The sequence below is a fragment of the Haliotis cracherodii genome, unplaced genomic scaffold, assembly GCF_022045235.1.
Source record: "Haliotis cracherodii isolate W230 unplaced genomic scaffold, xgHalCrac1.p SCAF_6, whole genome shotgun sequence".
NCBI classification, from domain to species: domain Eukaryota; kingdom Metazoa; phylum Mollusca; class Gastropoda; order Lepetellida; family Haliotidae; genus Haliotis; species Haliotis cracherodii.
The window spans coordinates 15,683,277-15,701,939 of NW_027266319.1; the positions used below are offsets into that span (position 1 = coordinate 15,683,277).

General features: G+C 40.7%; 3 protein-coding genes across 3 annotated transcripts; 1 reads left to right on the plus strand and 2 right to left on the minus strand.

Annotated features, from left to right (window-relative positions):
• Positions 1-3,276: 3,276 nt before the first annotated feature.
• Positions 3,277-5,182, minus strand: LOC139446272 (uncharacterized). Its single transcript, XM_071227623.1, has 2 exons — positions 3,760-5,182; positions 3,277-3,347 (listed from the first exon to the last, which is right to left on the minus strand). The coding sequence occupies exon 1, from the start codon at positions 5,180-5,182 to the stop codon at positions 3,764-3,766; it is 1,419 nt and encodes a 472-aa protein (XP_071083724.1). The 3' UTR covers positions 3,277-3,347; positions 3,760-3,763.
• Positions 5,183-5,194: 12 nt separating this feature from the next.
• LOC139446273 (dynein heavy chain-like) lies at positions 5,195-10,535 on the plus strand. The gene is made up of 3 exons (XM_071227624.1): positions 5,195-5,222; positions 8,015-9,720; positions 10,518-10,535. Exons 1-3 carry the CDS (start codon positions 5,195-5,197, stop codon positions 10,533-10,535), a joined length of 1,752 nt encoding a protein of 583 aa, XP_071083725.1.
• A 4,788-nt stretch (positions 10,536-15,323) lies between these two features.
• Positions 15,324-17,262, minus strand: LOC139446274 (CD209 antigen-like protein C). The gene is made up of 3 exons (XM_071227628.1): positions 16,956-17,262; positions 16,304-16,483; positions 15,324-15,538 (listed from the first exon to the last, which is right to left on the minus strand). The coding sequence occupies exons 1-3, from the start codon at positions 17,260-17,262 to the stop codon at positions 15,324-15,326; spliced, it is 702 nt and encodes a 233-aa protein (XP_071083729.1).
• Between the last annotated feature and the right edge of the window lie 1,401 nt (positions 17,263-18,663).

Consider the following 18,663-nt stretch of genomic DNA (forward strand, 5'->3'; position numbering starts at 1 on the left):
TCCCGCTGTCAACACGTATAAAATACACTACAGGGCAAAACTAAGTATACACTTGAAAACTGGATTTGACCAAAAAATTACATGTTATCGAAAACATTACTGAAAATGGTGGCCGAAACGCTGCAACGCTAACGTTAATGATTACTCGTACCTATCTTATTGATGGCAAAGTGAGTCGATAACGGTCTGATGGCTAAAGTGTCTGTCCGGAGATCTCCTGCCGCGTCATATCCAAATACGTAAAAAGATGGTAATTGTTGGTACTTTTTGGTATTCGGCCGAACGCTCCGCATTAAGTGGATAATGCAAGGGAAGCACACACGAGCACACACACACACACACACACACACACACACGTTTCCCTAACTCATGCGATGAAGAAGACACAGCTATGGACTCGCACAAACCGTTTTGAAATCGTCTCTCTAAAATTTAACTATCTTTCATGATTTGTTTTATGCTCAACATAATTTTGACAAATTCCCCTGTTTTTGAACAAAGAATTCCCCGTAGATCAAATACTGGTAGTTAACGAAGGTCTATTAAACATTCTCATAACATTCAATGAAAGAGACGCTGATACTTACTGAGTGATTCAGCCTTACAGACGTCGTTCACATACATATTCCCGAGAGTATTCGGTAGACTCTCAGTACTCTATGATTGTCGCAACATTCGACTAGAACGAGGATCGCTACATAAATGCAATAATCTCCAACGCAACGTAAAACCCCATTTCACCCCACCTCACCTGATTGCCACAGCCAAAGGGAGATAATCTGAACAGATTGACATTACACGCAATTAGAAGCCCGCCTCATGACAGGAGAATCAATTCCGTCATGCAGTTTTCTCCATTGCAACATTTGCTCTGATATTTAATGATTAAAGTGTTTGTTGTGTGATCTTTATGCCACCATTGTTGAACAACGCAAGCTCACCTGCCCACAATAGACCACTGAACCACATTTCTACCATCTTCCCGAGGCAAGGGAGGTAACTCACTATAAAGGTGGAAACTTGACATTTACAGTCAAGTAGCTCCCTTGCCTCGGCAAGATCCATTTCTACGGGTGTACATAATACTTGAAAGAAGAACACATAATCTAAACGTTAAAAACGAACGAAATGACAAAATTCAAGTACACAGACTTGTATATTTATCCTTTCAAATAACGCACACCCAAAGATAGATAAAATATTCCACATACAAATTTCCCTGCTTTAATTAACTATTTTGATCATTAATGAGGAAAAGAAGTTTATTAACTGTACATATTTAGAAAAAAATACATTAACACCTTTACCCCTATAATTAGCCTTATGTGTTTATATATGAAGTAACATTGATGAATGAACAAGATATCCGTTTATGGCCGTTATTATTTCATATAAAACAAACTTTATGTTGAAACATAGATATCTATAGCTCAGTCTTCACTGCCACAAGTATACAAGTGCAAAATAATCCGCGTTTAATAAAAATATCGCTTGAATAGTGTTTTTGTTGAAAATAAACCTATCGAATGAGTTAGTTAAAGCGTTGAACGAGTTAACACCGCTGCACCCCCTCTCAAGATTTGTGTATAACTGCAGTTTTGCTACCTGGGTGTGTCAGAACCTATACCGTGGATTCGAAATGTAGATTCGCCCTGAATATGCTTCTAGGTTTACCAACATAATACTCTTGCTTGTGGGTGCTTATTGTTGCAAGTGTTGGTAAGGAAATCTGGGTCGCCTATTTTGAGCCAGTATATACTCAACCGCAAAAGAAACGCAAGTCGAGTATGCAGTATACATATTGTTTATTTTCAACAGTAAAGACAAGAAATACCAATAGGGCAAGATTAACAAAAAATATGACTGAAGACAGTTTAATGGATTAAAAGGCAGATGACATAATTGGTTTTTTTTCAAATGTTAAGGGCTTACAAAGTTTCGGGTCAATACCTAAAATGTCCACCATTATCATTGATCACTGCAACACATCTCCTATACATTGAGTGGATCAGACGATTTGTGAAGGCCCTAGGGATCCCCCTGCACATACCCAGAGCAGCTGTGCGTAGTTCATCGGCAGTTGTAGGGACTGGGCGCACATTGTGTAGACGCCTTTGAACCTCATCCCACAAGTGTTCGATGGAGTTCAGATCAGGGCTGAGGGCTGGCCACGGTAGGACACGGATGTTGCATCCCAAGTACCAAGTTGTCCGACTCCCCATTGTTAGGTTTGGTACCTCCTAATCTGTTGACTGACATCGGGAGAGTACCCGAGTTTGCTACCAGGGAATACAGCCCTTCTGACAATCTGGGTAATGCAGAAGGCTGCAGTGTTGGGGAGTCTTCACATTCTCCGAAAAGTTCTGGGTGTGTTTGACTAGGCAGCGCTTCCTGGGAGAAGTCCCTATTCGCTGTCTGGGCTTGCGTGTAGAGGGGGCAAGGACCCTGAGCTGAGCACAGCCTGACTGTGCCAGAATCACCCAAACCCTCTCTGCTGCATTTTATATTGTAACCTATACTTAATGATAATGATGATGATAATGTTACTCGCTTCACATACCGAATACCACGTTATCAGTACACACGATTTGAAAGAGATAGTTATCATTTTACTTATCTCTGATTTTCTGTGGGAAATTTGTATCGGCATATGATTAGTAAAGATCACGTGAACCTTGACACAAAAACAAATTGAATAATTTTTTTTCGTAATAAATTTCAAGAAACTGCCAACAGATTTAAGCATTTTATAAAAACTTTCAACATAATTGTATTGCTCAGAATGAAAGAACACATAGTTTTAAAAGTATGCTCATTGAAAAGCTGTTACGATCGGTGATATGAGAGAAAAATTCGCAAATGAAATTGTGTTCTGTAATAGCCGCTTGTTCGATAATACTCGAACCGCTCTGCATGAAAAGAGATGGACATGACTAAATCGCTATGTTCAATGAGTGAGTTAATGTAAATTGAATTTAACGCAGCGTTTGAACAGTATCCCAGTTACATCACGGTGTTTCAGCTCAATGTGGGAGGCAAGCCCGAAGTGATGCTGACAAACCTGGAAACATGATCGGGGCGTACCGGGATTCGAACCCACGATCATAAGTATCTGCACAGAATTGTGTCCCCAACCACCAGAAGAGGATGAACCATTATTTCTTACCCAACAAATTGAAAAGAAAATATAAAACGAGCCATTTTGTAGGTGTTACATACCCAGATAAACCAAGGGATGTGTGCTTTATTCATACCAACACCAGCTACATAGTACAACCGAAACTAAAAGGAGTTCTGTGACTTCAACACGCACTCTTGCGCAGCCGACACCTCGGATCCATGGCAAGCTGAAAGAAACAACAACTTCTGTAAATAATCAGCTGATGAGGCTTAATACATATCATTCTATCATTTAGCATTCATAATTAGTACGATCAAACACAGATGATGGGCACTTATAATGTTGCAACTTTGTTTTTATATCTTCCCTGAAAAAGGATGGTAGTTGAAAGTTTCTACACAAAACGTATTTAAAAATATCTCGTGTCATCTAATGTGGGAGGATCATGCAAAGTGACGCAGTGCACATGTATATTACTTTGGTGAAACAGACGGATCCTGGTACGTCTAAGGGCAACAATCGTGCACAGTGCCTTAGGCCCCTGGGACCACAATTATCCGCTTATGAAGAAAAAAACACGATTGTAAATAAAAAAAATTACCATGGAGGAGTAAAGGTTTCGACTTGGGCTGACTCACTTGTTCATTTTGCGTTGGTCTGAGTTCCACTGTTCACTGCTTTCAAATGTTGGTCTGAGTACAACATTTTATTCAGCCAAGTTACAAAATCTTTTCTGAAAGCAGCAAGTTCCGCCATTATGTCGTTAATGTTCGCTATCCCTCTCTTGTCCTCGACACCATTCGCACCATTCTGTAGATGCACCAGGCCGTTCACAAGCACATCCTCAACCTTATGGACAATATTTATGACTTCAACGTTGAGACGCTCCCAAAAAACCTTCATTATTTCAGCAATGTCGCGTTTCCCAAACCCTCCGGCTCCAGTGTTAGCAGTGACAACTACACCTCCAAACATCTGCCCAATTTGATGACCAATGTTTTCAAATTCCAATTTCAGATTGCTCCAGGAGTCTCGTCTCGTGGCATCCCCCTCATCCACAGCGTTAGTGAGGGCGATGTCAGCAGCACCCTCTACAGACAGGCCGACTTGGTGAGCAACTTCGTGTTCCAGATCTCTCCAGAACTCGCGTTTATCCTTAGCGCCTCTCTTACCAGCCGGTGCACCAATTGCAGCGTTAGTCAAAGCCGTCACTGCCGCTGTCTCTGCCGCATGCCCAACGTTGTGGGCAACATTCTCAATGTCGTGTTTCAGATGGCTCCAGAAGTCCCGTTTTTGATCGTTGACATCACGTTTTCCAGCAAGGATCGCGGAGGCAGAATTGGCGAGATTAGCTGCGACCGCTCCTTCAACAACGTGTCCGACCTGATGTGCGACGTGTTCTACCTCGTGTTTCAGATGGCTCCAGAAGTCTCGCTTTTGATCGTTAACATCACGTTTTCCAGCAAGGATCGCGGAGGCAGAATTGGCGAGATTAGCAACGACCGCTCCTTCAACAACGTGTCCGACCTGATGTGCGACGTGTTCTACCTCGTGTTTCAGATGGCTCCAGAAGTCTCGCTTTTGATCGTTGACATCACGTTTTCCAGCGAGGATCGCGGAGGCAGAATTGGCGAGATTAGCAACGACCGCTCCTTCAACAACGTGTCCGACCTGATGTGCGACGTGTTCTACCTCGTGTTTCAGATGGCTCCAGAAGTCCCGTTTTTGATCGTTGACATCACGTTTTCCAGCAAGGATCGCGGAGGCAGAATTGGCGAGATTAGCAACGACCGCCCCTTCAACAACGTGTCCGACCTGATGTGCGACGTGTTCTACCTCGTGTTTCAGATGGCTCCAGAAGTCCCGCTTTTCATCGTTGACATCACGTTTTCCGGCGAGGATCGCGGAGGCAGGATTGACGAGATTAGTAAGGTGACCATTTTGGTGTGCGACATGTTCTGTATCGTGTTTCAGGTCATTCCAAAAGACAATATCCTGTTGAGATTGTACGGCACTGACATCGCAGACCAGTACTGTTAGAAGAGAGGCCAACACTAACATCTTGAATCCTGAATGAATGGAAGGAAGCCATTAGTGATCAGTGTGTGAGTGAGTGAGTGAGTGAGTGAGTGAGTCATTGAGTATTATTTTACACAGCCTTTGGCAGGGGACACATACACATTGTTTCATACAAGGAAGTCATGTGGGAATTACGTCGCTACATAAGTGTAATAGTTTTGACTGCGACGTTAAACCCCATTTCACGCCACTAGTGCTGGGACGAGTCCAAATTTACTACCCAGGTACCCACCCCCTATTACCCAACCCTACCCGGGTTCCCACTGTAGGTCTCAAGAGATACAAAATGTCCGATTGGAAATTTTGTTTTACCACAGCACTTGCAAAACGTTATTTAGATACATGTATTAAACGATCTAGTCGTGCATGCACTGAAGTTGACTTAAGTTATATCGTTTTTCAACCATATGAAAAGTCAGAAGGAATGGGTGCATAGTCAGAAAGATATGCGAACATTAGTGACTTGTAGTGTAACTATAGTGTTCTCTAGATAATTTTTGTAATTAAACTATATATCACATGACTAACCACGGGTCCGGGTAGTACTGTGGGTACCCGGGTTCTACTCAGTACCCACCCGACCCGGGTACCCGAGTTACCCGTCCCAGCCCTACACACCACCTTACTTTACCTGAGTGAGTGATTAACAATATCATGTGTTTTTCAACAATATTCCAGCGATATCACGGCAAATCTGGACCGATCAATGCCGTCCGCGCATGGGATGAGCTAGAGCTAATATACCATTGATAGTAAGAGCATCTTACCCCGTTGACATGGCAACCATAGCAAAAATGGCATCTAGGCGCCTAAACACTCGGCCCATTTACTTGCCAACTACGTCTCGCATAGTCTCGCATAGTCTCGCATAGAATATCATTTGTAGAATTCACTACAATATTATATATTTACATTGATTTCTTTTGGAACAGCCCAAACGATTGAAAGCGATTATACAAACGTAGGGTATTACAACAAATAAACGTGATTTGAAAATGGCAATACGCATCAAATAAGTATGTATACATTTGTTTTCGTCTCTTTGTCGTTTAACGCCGAACTCAGCAGTATTCCAGCTATATAACGGGAGTCTGTTAATACTCGAGTCTAGATCAGACAATCCAGTGATTGATATCATGATCATCGATCCACGCAATTGGGATACGATGACGTGCATCAACCAAGTCAGCGAGTCTGACCACCCGATCCCGTTAGTCGCCTCTTAAGACAATCATAATCGGCTTTTATGGCAAGCATGCAGTATGTATATAATCTATTAATTTACATTAGTATTTTCAAACGATTGTACGACTTTGTCCCGAAATGAAAAAAAAAATGTTTTCTTACCTTCCCGTGAAGCAAGTTTACTGTAATCGTCAAGTACTCAGATTTTATATAAGCTGGTGGTAGGAACATCTGTTGGAAGCCGATCGGTTCTCAATAACATCCTGTAGAAGGGTCCGTATCTCTTGCATAACTGACCTGAACTTCACTGTACACATGACCTTGACGTTGCCTTGATGTCAGGAGTAGCGTCGTGATCAATACAAACGTGCTGTCATGATGCCATACGTTAATAAGCGTGCCAGAAACCTATGATTGTGGGCTCAAATTTCGGTTCACGCTGATTATGTTTCTAGGTGTGTCAGCACCTACCGTGTTCGTTGATTTGGTAAACGTCTGCAACGTAGTTCACTTCGACCATACTGAATAGGACTTACGTGTGGAGGCTGTATGTGTGGAGGCTGTGCCTCACACCATGGACCCACTCATCACCTCCCAGTACGAGACCGCCTCCGTGGACTAGTGGTAGAGCATCCGCGATCTCCGCCCGCGTCATACAAAAAGACGTCAAAAGATGGAACTTGTTGTTACCCTGTCTTGCGCTCGGCATCAAGGGGCTAAAACAAGAACTGGTCGGCTCGGAGTCAGTATACTGTGTCTGAGTGGGGTATTCATGTTATGAATGTCGCTATATAAGTGCAATAATCTTAGACCCGACGTCAGTACTACGGCCGTGCTAGTCATGCCCATGTACCCTAATGAGAGATTAATTAACCACAAAATAACTGTCATCCCCAAATCAATTCTGTATCTTAAGTTTCATTTCACATTCCAGGGAACAAATACTTGGTTGTTCTTGTCCCTTAAGTATGTAAGTGAGTTAGAGAGTTTGGTGTAGCGTCACTTTCAATTTGAATTTAGGAATCCATATACATGTACAGTAAACTACGGTTATAACGAACTCGAAGGGACCACTAACTTTAGTTTGTTATAACCGTAGTTCGTTATAAGCAGGTATACAGCATAACTATAGCAAATAGTCGGGACAAAAACAATCAGTTCGTTTTATCTGTCAGTTCGTTATAAACGTGTTCGTTATAAACGTACTTTATTGTACTTGACATTTAATTCATCATTTGGCAGTGCACAGAAAGACCATCAGGTCATATCATTTAACCGTCAAGGCTTGTCACATATATACATTCCATTGTTCAAATTGCATTAATCATGTAGATAACCGCTCTTTCGCCATAATCCCTATTAAACCTCACTTTGGTATATCCTGACTATTACGTATTGGTACATTTTGGTCCAAATTGTCTTGAATATATCAAGTTTTTCAGTTTACGTTCATGGTATACCGTAGTCATCTCCTCGTTAGCTGTTCTTGACCGTCATCATGCAGGTCTCTGTACCTGCCTAAACTCCCAAGAATTGTCTCGGGACACCCGTCCTATTTTCATCTGATCATCCTTGCATGGCATTTTGGCAGGACAAACAATCCCCTACATATCTGACTATTTGAAGTAGAATCAAAACATCCAATCTCCTACACGTCCGGCAATCTTGAAGTAGAATCAATACATCTAATCCCCTACACGTCCGGCAATCTTGAAGTAGAATTCAGACAACTTAGCACCTACACGTCCGGCAATCTTGAAGTAGAATCAAGACATCTTATCCCCTACACGCCCAACCATCTTGAAGTAGAATCAAGACATCTAATCCCCTACACGTCCGGCAATCTTGAAGTAGAATTCAGACAACTTAGCACCTACACGTCCGGCAATCTTGAAGTAGAATTCAGACAACTTAGCACCTACACGTCCGACAATCTTGAAGTAGAATTCAGACAACTTAGCACCTACACGTCCGACCATCTTGGAGTAGAATCAAGACATCTTAGCACCTACACGTCCGGCAATCTTGAAGTAGAATCAAGACATCTTAGCACCTACACGCCCAACCATCTTGAAGTAGAATCAAGACATCTAATCCCCTACACGTCCGGCAATCTTGGAGTAGAATTCAGACAACTTAGCACCTACACGTCTGGCAATCTTGAAGTAGAATTCAGACAACTTAGCACCTACACGTCCGACAATCTTGAAGTAGAATTCAGACAACTTAGCACCTACACGTCCGACCATCTTGGAGTAGAATCAAGACATCTTAGCACCTACACGTCCGGCAATCTTGAAGTAGAATCAAGACATCTTAGCACCTACACGCCCAACCATCTTGAAGTAGAATTCAGACATCTAATCCCCTACACGTCTGGCAATCTTGAAGTAGAATTCAGACAACTTAGCACCTACACGTCCGACAATCTTGAAGTAGAATTCAGACAACTTATCACCTACACGTTCTACAATCTTGACGTAGAATCAAGACATCTAATCTCCTACACGTCTGGCAATCTTGAAGTAGAATTCAAACATCTTAGCACCTACACGTCCGGCAATCTTGAAGTAGAATTCAGACAACTTAGCACCTACACGTCCGGCAATCTTGAAGTAGAATCAAGACATCTAATCCCCTACACGTCTGGCAATCTTGAAGTAGAATTCAGACATCTTAGCACCTATACGTCCGACAATCTTGAAGTAGAATTCAGACAACTTAGCACCTACACGTCCGGCAATCTTGAAGTAGAATCAAGACATCTAATCCCCTACACGTCCGGCAATCTTGAAGTAGAATTCAGACATCTTAGCACCTACACGTCCGACCATCTTGGAGTAAAATCAAGACATCTTAACACCTACACGTCTGGCAATCTTGTAGTAGAATCAAGACATCTTAGCACCTACACGTCCGACCATCTTGGAGTAGAATCAAGACATCTAATCCCCTACACGTCCGACCATCTTGTAGTAGAATCAAGACATCTTAGCACCTACACGTCCGACAATCTTGAAGTAGAATCAAGACATCTTAGCACCTACACGTCCGACCATCTTGAAGTAGAATCAAGACATCTTAGCACCTACACGTCCGGCAATCTTGTAGTAGAATCAAGACATCTTAGCACCTACACGTCCGACCATCTTGGAGTAGAATCAAGACATCTAATCCCCTACACGTCCGACCATCTTGAAATAGAATCAAGACATCTAATCCCCTTCACGTCCGGCAATCTTGTAGTAGAATCAAGACATCTTAGCACCTACACGTCCGACCATCTTGGAGTAGAATCAAGACATCTAATCCCCTACACGTCCGACCATCTTGAAGTAGAATCAAGACATCTTATCAATACATGTGCCCAACCATTATTGCCCGGAGATTGCCCGTCATTGGATCAAATTATCAAGATATATCTCAATATATTTACTGCTGGTTGGTTAAGGGTCAATTTATGCCACACTGTACGTTACGAGTGATTAAGGGGTAATATATGCCACACCTACTAGTGTTCGTGACAAGTGATTAAGGGTCAATATATGCCGCACCCTTTAGTGTACGTGACAAGTGATTTAAGGTCAATATATGCAACACCCGTTAGTGTACGTGACGAGTGATTTAAGGTCAATATATGCCTCACCCATTAGTGTACGTGACAAGTGATTGAGGGTCAATATATGCCACACCCGTTAGTGTACGTGACAAGTGATTGAGGGTCAATATATGCCACACCCATTAGTGTACGTGACAAGTGATTGAGGGTCAATATATGCCACACCCTTTAGTGTACGTGACAAGTGATTAAGGGTCAATATATGCCACACCTACAAGTGAACGTGTCGAGTGATTAAGGGTCAACATATGCCACAGCTCACACATGCCTAGCATCGCAAGCAAATATAGCTAGTATATATTTAAATGTTTTTCAGACAAAGATTGGTCACATAGCGTGCTCTCATTTATTCCAAAATTTGAATAGAGGTTGTACAGCTTACAATTTGTAAACAATATTTTATAACATTTAATGGTATGGTTCTTTGGGCGTGTGTCAGACTCCCTTTACAATGTGTTTTTATGTCAAGGGTAGTTAAATACTGGTGTAGCTGATACACTTGCCCCCAAACAGGCTGAGATCTCTGGATGATGTAGGACATAATTCTCGGTTATCAACAATCAAGCAAATACTCTTTCAGTATGGTTTTGGTTATGCTTGGCTATGCTAAGAAATTGAGAATGTAAAGTAATTTTGTTACTTGCGTTTAGTTGATAATTAACATAGTCATGGTATTCATCAGTTAATGAATCTTCAAAGCGTGTATTTTATAAAGAATACAAGACTATGTTGAATGTTGCATGGCGTAAGAGGCGACTAATGGGATCCGGTGGTCAGGCTCGCTGACTTGGTTGATGCATGTCACTGATCCCAATTGAGTGGATCGATGCTCATGTTGTCAATCACTGGATTGTCTGGTTCAGACTCAATTATTTACAGACCGCCGTCATACAGCTGGACAATAGCTGAGTGCGGCGTTAAACAACAAACAAACGAACACTATAGTGAAACCATGAAGCCATCTATAACACGGGTTTATTTCTGATATATGTCTATGAAATTATCATGCTAGAAATTAAAAAACATAGAATAGGAAAGGATATGAAAAGATAAGAAACATGTTTGTAAATGCGTACGCATAAATATTTAATCAGTCTGTGTTTTGGGCCAAAGGCTTTATACCGAATAAATCTGTCTGACAACATGTGATCAGTGATTGGGGGTCAATATATGCCACACCTACTACTGCATGAGATGAGTGATTAAGGGTCAACATATGCCACGCCTACCTCTGCATGCAGTGGGTGATGACAGGGTCGATATAGTATTACATGCTTACTCCTGCACGTGCTGTATATTTTTACGCGGTCACGACAGCTCGTGCTGGAAACGCTGTTGTGTCAGAGTAGAGAAATTAATTTACTCATTAACTTCAAGCGAATGTCTTTCTGTATTTAATATTAAATATTCCTTTTATTAATAAATCAATGAGTTTAACGCCGCTTGTAACAATATTTCAGTTATATAATGCCCTTAAAGTCTGTTATATGTCTACAAGAACTGGTCACTGCCACAGCAGGTAAATTCCTCTTCCAGCAAATATATATCTTTGCTTAATTATGATGTGATGATCACGAGTGGAGGACATTTCCCCACTCGGACAAAACACCATACTGGCGTTTTAACAAATGGGCTTTCCCCCACACTGAATAATAAAACTGATATAAAACAACAGACATATAATTTTCAATACATTTTTATTTACAAGTTGCCGCACCAGCTTCTCAACAGGAATGACAGAAATTGAAACAAAATAACTTTTTTATTTCCTTAAACATGCTGGAGGTTGGAATGGATCATGTTATGTCGAACAAACACTGGAAATCGAATTCAGTTTGAAATCAGAAGGATTAAGCTATGTTATTACGATTTACCGCACTTGGTATAATTACAATTAGCCGCAGTTTGTTACAATTTGCCACACCTGTCTTTCAATAGAAATGATAGAAATTGACGAAACATCGCTTTTGTATTTCCTTAAACATGCTGGAGGTTGGAATTGATCTAGTTAAGGTCGATCAAACACTGGAACTTGAATTCAAATTGAAATCGGGAGGATTAAGAAATGTTCTTTCAACACAATCGCTGTTTGGGATTTCCTTAAACATGCTGGAGGTTGCAACTGATCTGATTAAGGTCGAACAAACTCGAATTTAGTTTGAAATCGGAATGATTAAGATATGTTATTACAATTTTCTGCACTTGGTAATACAATTTACCCCAGTTTGTTACAACTTGCCGCACCTATCTTTCAATAGAAGTGATAGAAATTGAAGCTTTTTTTATTTCCTTAAACATATTGGAGGTTGGAACTGATCTGGTTAAGGTCGAACAAACACTGTAACTCGGATTTAATTTTAAATTTGGAATGATTAAGAAATGTTATTACAATTTGCCGCACCTATGTTTCAATAGGAACGACGGACATTGAAACAAAATCGCTTTTTCGAATTCCCTGAACACGCTGGAGGTTGGAATTGATCTTGTTAAGGTCGAACAAACACTGGAACTCGAATTCCGTTCTGAGTAAATACAAATATCAAGGATTTAATGTAGATTAGTTTTGATCAATCGGTCGTTTCAAAGTCTGGATTTTGATTTCCAAACAGCTTAGTCGCACATTTTAAACTTCATGCAGGTTTCTTTGTATGTTTGCAAATGAATAATGTTTCATTACAATTTACCGCAGTGAAGTTATTACAATTTACCGCAGTGGTTATTACAATTTGCCACAGTTTAAGTAATTACAATTTACCGTAGTATGCATTACAATTTACCGCAGTAGTTATTACAATTTGCCACAGTTTAAGTAATTACAATTTTCCGTAGTATGCATTACAATTTACCGCAGTGGTTATTACAATTTGCCACAGTTTAAGTTATTACAATTTACCGTAGTATGCATTACAATTTACCGCAGTGTTATTACATTTCACCGCGTTATTACAATTAAGGTCGTAACAAACGATCATTAAAATCTGCGAAGTTTCATTAAGTATTATTTCATAGTGATAACCCTTAATGTAATTTTTTTTATTTAATCACTTCAACCCTTAATGTAAAAAGAAATTACATTAAGTGTGTAACAAGGGTGAACCTAAAACCCTTGCAAAAAATGCAAAATAGTTTTACATTCAGAGTAATTTTTACATTAAGGGTTGTTACAAGAGTTAACCTGCAACCCTTAATGTAAACAAAATTACATTAAGGGTTGTAACAGAGGTCCGCAGGAATGGAAAGTTACGAGGATATTCTCCTACTTACAACACATCATTATTTTTACTCTTTGACAATGTTCTCTTGTGGAAACTATTTGAAAAATAAACTAGAATCCTTTGTAGTCTGTATTTATACGTCGTGAGTTGAGCTTGCGTGATGAACGTGGAATATTTCTTTTTATATCTGTCGCTGTTCACGTGCACCAAGCTCCGTCGCGAGCTGATATTTACAAAACATGATAAACGGATCTTCATGAGTTCGTGGTGTCCCAAACTAGTATTTTATCAACCGCTTGCCCATTGTAAATATACGTGCTGTCGGGCATAAAAGGAGACATAGAGCCCCGAACAAGGATATATGTATGGTTACCTGAAATTTATGTAATTGCTATAAAAATGAACATTGCTATGGGTAACCTGCCCTAACACAACACTATATACAGATGCATAAATTATTATTTTTGAGCGTATTTGTGAGTATTATGCCAATACTGAAAATATTTGATAGAAACTTTCACACCACGAAAGCTGAGGTCGGCAATTACACTTCCTCAAATCAAACGATGCGGGTTCAAACCCCGTTGGCGATATATGTTTTCCGATATGATTTGAAATGATTCACTTATCAAAATATTTAAAAAATAGTTCCGTCAGTTCCATGTGCTAATGAACTGAAATATTGGTTCAAGATAATGTATATTGACAAATAGCTCTTCATTTCTGGAAAAATATTGCATCGTTTAAACAATGGATGACTGCACGTGCTTCTCTTCTACTGCACGTGCTTGGTGATATCAGGATCAATATATTATTACACGTCTTCTACTGCACGTGCTTGGTGATATCAGGATCAATATATCATTACATGTCTTCTACTGCACGTGCTTGGTGCTATCAGGATCAATATATTATTACATTCTTCTACTGCACGTGCTTGATGATATCAGGATCAATATATTATTACATGTCTTCTACTGCAAGTGCTTGGTGATATCAGGATCAATATATTATTACATGTCTTCTACTGCACGTGCTTGGTGATATCAGGATCAACATATTATTCCATTCTTCTACTGTACGTGCTTGGTGATATCAAGATCAATATATTATTACATGTCTTCTACTGCACGTGCTTGGTGATATCAGGATCGATGTATTATTACATTCTTCTACTGCACGTGCTTGGTGATATCAGGATCAATATATTATTACATGTCTTCTACTGCACGTGCTTGGTGATATCAGGATCAATATATTATTACCTTCTTCTACTGCACGTGCTTGGTGATATCAGGATCAATATATCATTACATGTCTTCTACTGCACGTGCTTGGTGATATCAGGATTAATATATTATTACATTCTTCTACTGCACGTGCTTGGTGATATCAGGATCAATATATTATTACATGTCTTCTACTGCACGTGCTTGGTGATATCAGGATCAATATATTATTACATGTCTTCTACTGCACGTGCTTGGTGATATCAGGATCAATATATTATTACATTCTTCTACTGTACGTGCTTGATGATATCAGGATCAATATATTATTACATGTCTTCTACTGCACGTGCTTGGTGATATCAGGATCAATATATTATTACATGTCTTCTACTGCACGTGCTTAGTGATAACAGGGTCAATATATTATTACATTCTTCTACTGCACGTGCTTGGTGATATCAGGATCAATATATTATTACATGTCTTCTACTGCTCGTGCTTGGTGTTATCAGGGTCAATTATTCTGCAAACGATTTCTGCAAAAAATCCCATATGATAGGTACTTCGAAGAATTTGGACACCGCCAGTTACCAGGTGAATGAGTGAGTTAGGTTTAACGCCGCTTTTAACAGTATTCCAGATATATCACGGCGTGTCAGCTTAATGTGGGAGGAAAGCCCGAAGTGATGCAGGTCTTAGACGTTTACCACTTCGGTGAAACCCACGAGCACGGGTATGGTGTTGACAAACCTAGAAACACAATTGGGGCGAACCGGGATTCGAACCCACAATCATAGGTTTCTGGCGTGCCCAAGGGACGCAACTCTGCACAGCGAATCGCGGCGCCTTATAACATTTTAAGTACCGCAATCTCAGGGGAGTACATCCACTATTTCACAAATGCAGCGTCTCGAAAGACTGAGCACAGTCCATGTGTGACCCCACGACTGATGTAGAGCCACGTTCCCATCCCAGTTGCTGACACTTGATTTGTACCAGAATGTCAGAGTAATCTCCCTTCCGTCGATCCAGCGCCACGTCCCCTCGTCTTTGTACCCTCCAAGAAAGTAGTTAAAGCTGTCGTACACTGAAAAAAACATATGACATTGTCAAGAGTGCCCCTCTCGCCGCGCCCGACATAGTCAGCTATAACAAGTGAAAGTCGCTGTAAGATGAAGAGGAACAATATCCGGAACGACAACTATGTCGGTCTTTCTCGAATTGTTCGTCGGATCTTGACGCACACCCGTCTGTTATATTTTTGCAAATATGTCTTTTGAATTACAAACAAAAGAGATATTTGTGTAGATATCGTTATGAAGCTACATATGAGCATTTCACATAATGTATTTAAGTAAATTACAAATGACATTTGGTTTGTATTTGACAAATTGATAGAAATGCATATGAAGAGTGAGTGAGTATGGTTTTACGCCGCTTTTAGCAATATTCCAGCAATATAACGGCGGGGGACACCAGAAATGGGCTTCACACATTGTACCCATGTCGGGAATCGAACCCGGGTCTTCGGCGTGACGAGCGAACGCTTTAAAGTATAATATTAGGTGCACAGATGCACAAAGCATGATTTTACAATGTAAATAAGTCTCGACCAGCCAATCCAGTGGTTGACATCATGAGCATCGATCCACGCAAATGGGATAGATGACATGCATCAGCCAAGTCAACGAGTCTGACCACCCGATCCCGTTACTCGCCTCTTACAACAAGCATGACGCCTTTTACAGCAAGACTTATTCTACCCCGGATCTTCACGGGTCGGTACAGGTGGTAATAAAATCATTACTATGGTCTCATTGTTAAGAATTGTGTCAAGGGGTTGATTAATTACCTTGGCTACTACGTGTCTGTCTCGCAAGCTCTGCTTGTTTTTCAGGCGTGTCAATGATCAGTAGTGAAGCATTTCCTTCGTTACACACCTGGACACATTCTACCCACAATCGCTGTTCCCGAAGGTGTTTGAAACAAAATTTTCCCACTCTGTTGAAGACGTAATCAATTGGGCACTTGTCTGAAGCAAAAGATAAATCCATAATAATTCATGTTATTGTGTTGAGTGATTAAGGTAAATGTATAAAAACACACTGGAAGGGACAATGTCCCCCTTTCAAAAACAAGCAAGAAGTGTCAAAATTAACAAGACGCGACAATGCGACAACACGACATTTTAGCCATTTGTCGCATTTTGATAAAGTCGCGTTGTCGCGTATTTTAACGCCTTTTTACACATTTCTGACGGGCGGACAATGCGACAACACCACATATTGTAACCTTGGAAAATGTCGCGTTGTCGCATGATATGACTGAAATACTGTTCAAATGAGGGTTAAACCAAACTCACGTTAATGTATAGCCGTTATGACACTCGCAGCGACTCGAAAATATATATGCATGGAGGTCAATGTTAAAGCTTAACTGTCGTGTTTGCAGTCAGTAATAGAAATAAAACTTAACTGTAATTCTTCAAGTAAGGTTTAGCTCACCCGTAAACAGCTTGAAGTAGCGCCATCCCAGTTGTGATACCCCTCTCATCATGTTGTAGAAGTGTACAGAGTGGAGCAGACATCTGCCGGTGAGGATGTTGTAGGAGAAGGAAACACAGCGGACGTCCCTGTGACACAAAGAGGCACAGTCCCCCCTGTGGGAGAGTCCAGCATGATCTGTGATCTCATAGCGTTCATCAAGCATATTGTCATAATCAACAACTCGGACCATTCGACTTGTACCACCTTGAACATTTGAGACAAAGCAAAAGCATGTTACTGCCACCCGAAGACACACTCGGATCATGTCGAACATATATAAACTCTGTCTCTTCAGAGGCCGTGTAACAAACTTAATAACCCGTTCTTAAATCACAACTAATGATATCTATAACCTCAACATTTTGTCGATAGGTACAATTAACAAAGTCAGTTTTGATTGATTTTACCGATGTTTCAACACTAATGGCTTCATGGCGTATAACCAAACTATTATGATGAATATCGACTCACTTTGATATTGATGTGGTGGTTTATATTCAGCGATTCAATATCAACAAAACTTATTGCTGACATTCATTGTTATCTTGGAAGAGACAGAGACAGAGACAGGTCACTCGGTTACAGGCCGCCTAAGCCACATTTCGAAAATAGATAGCCAAAATTGATGTGGCTCGCGGGGCAATGGTTACGGTTGCGTGACTGTGGAATGTGGCTCTCGTGGCTATGCTGTCAAAACATGCTTTGTGATTCTAACAGGTTACCGTATTTAACAAAACAAGACTTGTTTTCTCATTTTTTATTCAGATCATAACAGGGATAATATATTCATCAAAACATTACATTGATGGATATCATGACAGGTCTTATTACATTGTCACATTACAGGTCACGATTGTGTAATGGATTGTTGTGTGGCACATCTAAAACAATGATAATGTTTGCACTTTCGATAATTTAAATGTGGGACACTCATTTAAAGGTATCGGTAATCTGATTAATTAATTACCGGGTAGGTGAAATGCACACAGCTGAAAATGTGGCGCATTCGGCAATAGTCATTTTTGAAATGTGGCTCAACCGGCTAGACACCGATCACTCATTCCCTCCGTTCATTGTCACGTCGGCTTTGCACCCAATTCCGAACAACTGAAGATCAATTTTAACTTTTATCAGTTCACGTTTGTCCCAAAGCTTGATATAGCAACATAGGAAAAGATGGACCGCACAAATGTCCCAACTGGAATTCAACAGATCCAACAGCCCCATACAGGTGTATGATAATAGCAAGTAGGCCACACCCCTACTGCGTGGCAATCGGCTTTAATATGGTCCCCAGGCTCAAACTGCGCGCGGATCGAGTGAACACTGAAACTGGTGTTTCCTACTTTGTGTTCTACTTTGTTGAACAATGCCTCCCTAACTTTAATCCTACTCCTCCTTGCAGTAAGTCAACACCTTCAGTAACAGTCGTTTACCCAACTGCGTTCAATACCTGATACAGAGGGTAGATCGAACTGTATTCACCGAGGGTGACTACAGCGTATTATTCTTACCGTAGTATGTATCATTAATCACAATTTGAAGACTAAAATTTGTTGCGATGCGTTCGTCTGGCACCATAGTGACATTCCTCCTGGACCATGCCATCTCTCTCTCTCTCTCTCTCTCTCTCTCTCTCTCTCTCTCTCTCTCTCTCTCTCTCTCT